The sequence below is a fragment of the Bison bison genome, unplaced genomic scaffold (genome assembly GCF_000754665.1).
Source record: "Bison bison bison isolate TAMUID 2011002044 unplaced genomic scaffold, Bison_UMD1.0 scf7180017864506, whole genome shotgun sequence".
Classification (NCBI taxonomy): Eukaryota; Metazoa; Chordata; class Mammalia; order Artiodactyla; family Bovidae; genus Bison; species Bison bison.
The window spans coordinates 3,614,513-3,616,633 of NW_011495063.1; the positions used below are offsets into that span (position 1 = coordinate 3,614,513).

At 34.0% G+C, this 2,121-nt stretch overlaps 1 protein-coding gene across 1 annotated transcript in view; it reads left to right on the forward strand.

The window, feature by feature from the left end:
- Positions 1-1,860: 1,860 nt before the first annotated feature.
- LOC104980768 (olfactory receptor 8G1-like) overlaps positions 1,861-2,121 on the forward strand; it is an 845-nt gene continuing 584 nt past the window's right edge. Inside the window, exon 1 of the mRNA XM_010829538.1 lies at positions 1,861-1,925. Coding sequence (XP_010827840.1) covers positions 1,861-1,925 — 65 coding nt within the window. The remainder of the gene's footprint in view (positions 1,926-2,121) is intronic.

Genomic DNA, 2,121 nt, shown 5'->3' on the forward strand with positions numbered 1-2,121 from the left:
CAGGTATCTTATGGGCTGCAGCTCTGTCCTTTGAGGTAACATACAATAAATCTAATTCCGATTCATGTTATTAGTTGTATAGTTACTTGGAGTAGATTATTTTGATCCAAATATTGTTGTCTTGGATAATTACAATTTGAAATTCACCATTGTAAAGTATAGCCCCCAGAAATAAGCACAATTCATCAGACATATTTCTTTTTTCTTGTGTGATTATCACTCCCTTAAATTGGGATGTTATGTCCTTTTTAATGAATTCATTGGCAGTTTGAAGCATTTTCTCTTGATACAGATATTTTGAACACAGAGTTGTTAGGCCAGTGCTTCCCAATTTTGAATGTTTTTGAAGACTTGGCTTATTCCTACTTATATCCTTCCAGATTCAGTTTTTGTTTTTGTTTGGAAGCTTTCATTGACCCCTACCCTGGGTTAGCACTATAGTCACCATGTTCTAGAGGATCTGTTCAATCATTTATCACATTGTCTGGTCTGCCCCCTCCACTCTCTCTAGGCTGTAAAACTCTGAAGAGTAGGGATTCTATCTTATTTATCTCTATATCCTAAACGTCCACAGCAAATTGTATTTACAGACTATTAAATTCTTTCTAATATCAAAGGCTATCAGATCCACAGGCTAATAGTATCTTCTAGAATCGTTATCATCATAAAAGTGTCTGTTATTCTTCTCTATGTTAACATCATCTATATATTTCATAATGATTTCTTTTACGGTATTATCAGAGTTATTAGTAGAATATTTTTTCAGTATAGGACTAGGTATACAGTACCATGGAATAATTCTCAAAATAATATCTCGAAGTGCAAGTTCCACTTTTTTAAAATATAAATTTGTATTTAAAAATGTAAACAGTTTTACCTGCTATTATCACTAAATTCTAGAAAAATAGCTTTAAAAAAATCACAATTTGCAGTGTCCTGCTAGCTAAAGACTAAGAGGACCTTACTCTGAAATAACAATCTTCATAATCAGGACTGAAATTTATGCCTATGAATTAAAAATGTGAATAACAAGAGGGTGGCAGAAAATAAATGGTAATATCATGATTATAGTTTTTTTTCAGCTCTTATGCTTTTTGATTCTAGCATATGTTTTATGCATGCTTTGATTTTGAGATAGTATTTCCAGAAGATATCAGTATGGGGTCAAACTCTTAATTACCACTTTTATTTCTTATGGCTATGTCAATGTTTTTAATCTGTACTATTAGGAGATCATTATATTGAAAATTTACATATTGAAAAACCACAATCAAGGCTAACAAATCAATTGTCTCTGAATTTGTTAATAGCTTCTTCATTTAAATAGATGGGAATAATACACTCATAAGGTTGCTGGGACACCATTTATAAAAGACCTTGGACAGCACATGGTATGCCCTGAATAAATAGTCATCATTTTTGGTACACCAATAATCTCTGATGATATCTCTTGGGTCTCTTTCTTTTGAAGTCACTGCACTCTGCTGGGCATGGGATCATCAGCTTTCTTCCAAACCCATATCCCAGAGATGGAAACATACAAATATTCTTTCTGCTTTGGTCTCTTGTCCCTATGGGGGAGTGCTTTGGTTTGAAGGTGAGTTTGAAGGGGAGTACAAAGTCATCAAAACCACACCAATACTGTTGTTATAGCCTAAGGATCATGCAAGATTAACAGCCTACAGCCCTGATTTTCCAGAACCTAAGCCCAGGATCATAGCAGGCCATACAGAGTACTTGGCACATGGTGAATATTCCATAAGAGATTTTAGGGTGAATGAATTTAGGCTTTAATATTTCACAGTTCTGAATTCTCCTCATTAAGAAACTCATCTTTCCTGGATGTGGAGTTCATGTTGAATGATAGACTTATTGTTAGCCATCCAGCTGCTTTCTAGAGCTACTCTATCTGTATTTTTGAAAAGGTGACCATAATGAAGGTATTCACTGCAAAGGATCAGTTATTGATACACTACTGTCAGTACTTTATATTAATTTTTCCACTTACATTAATTACTGTGAATGGTTGCTCTGATATGACAAAGAGATAGAGATACAAGGGCAGATATGAGTAGCTAAAAGAAGAGATGGAAAGTGAGACAGAAAGGCCTTATTTTGTAT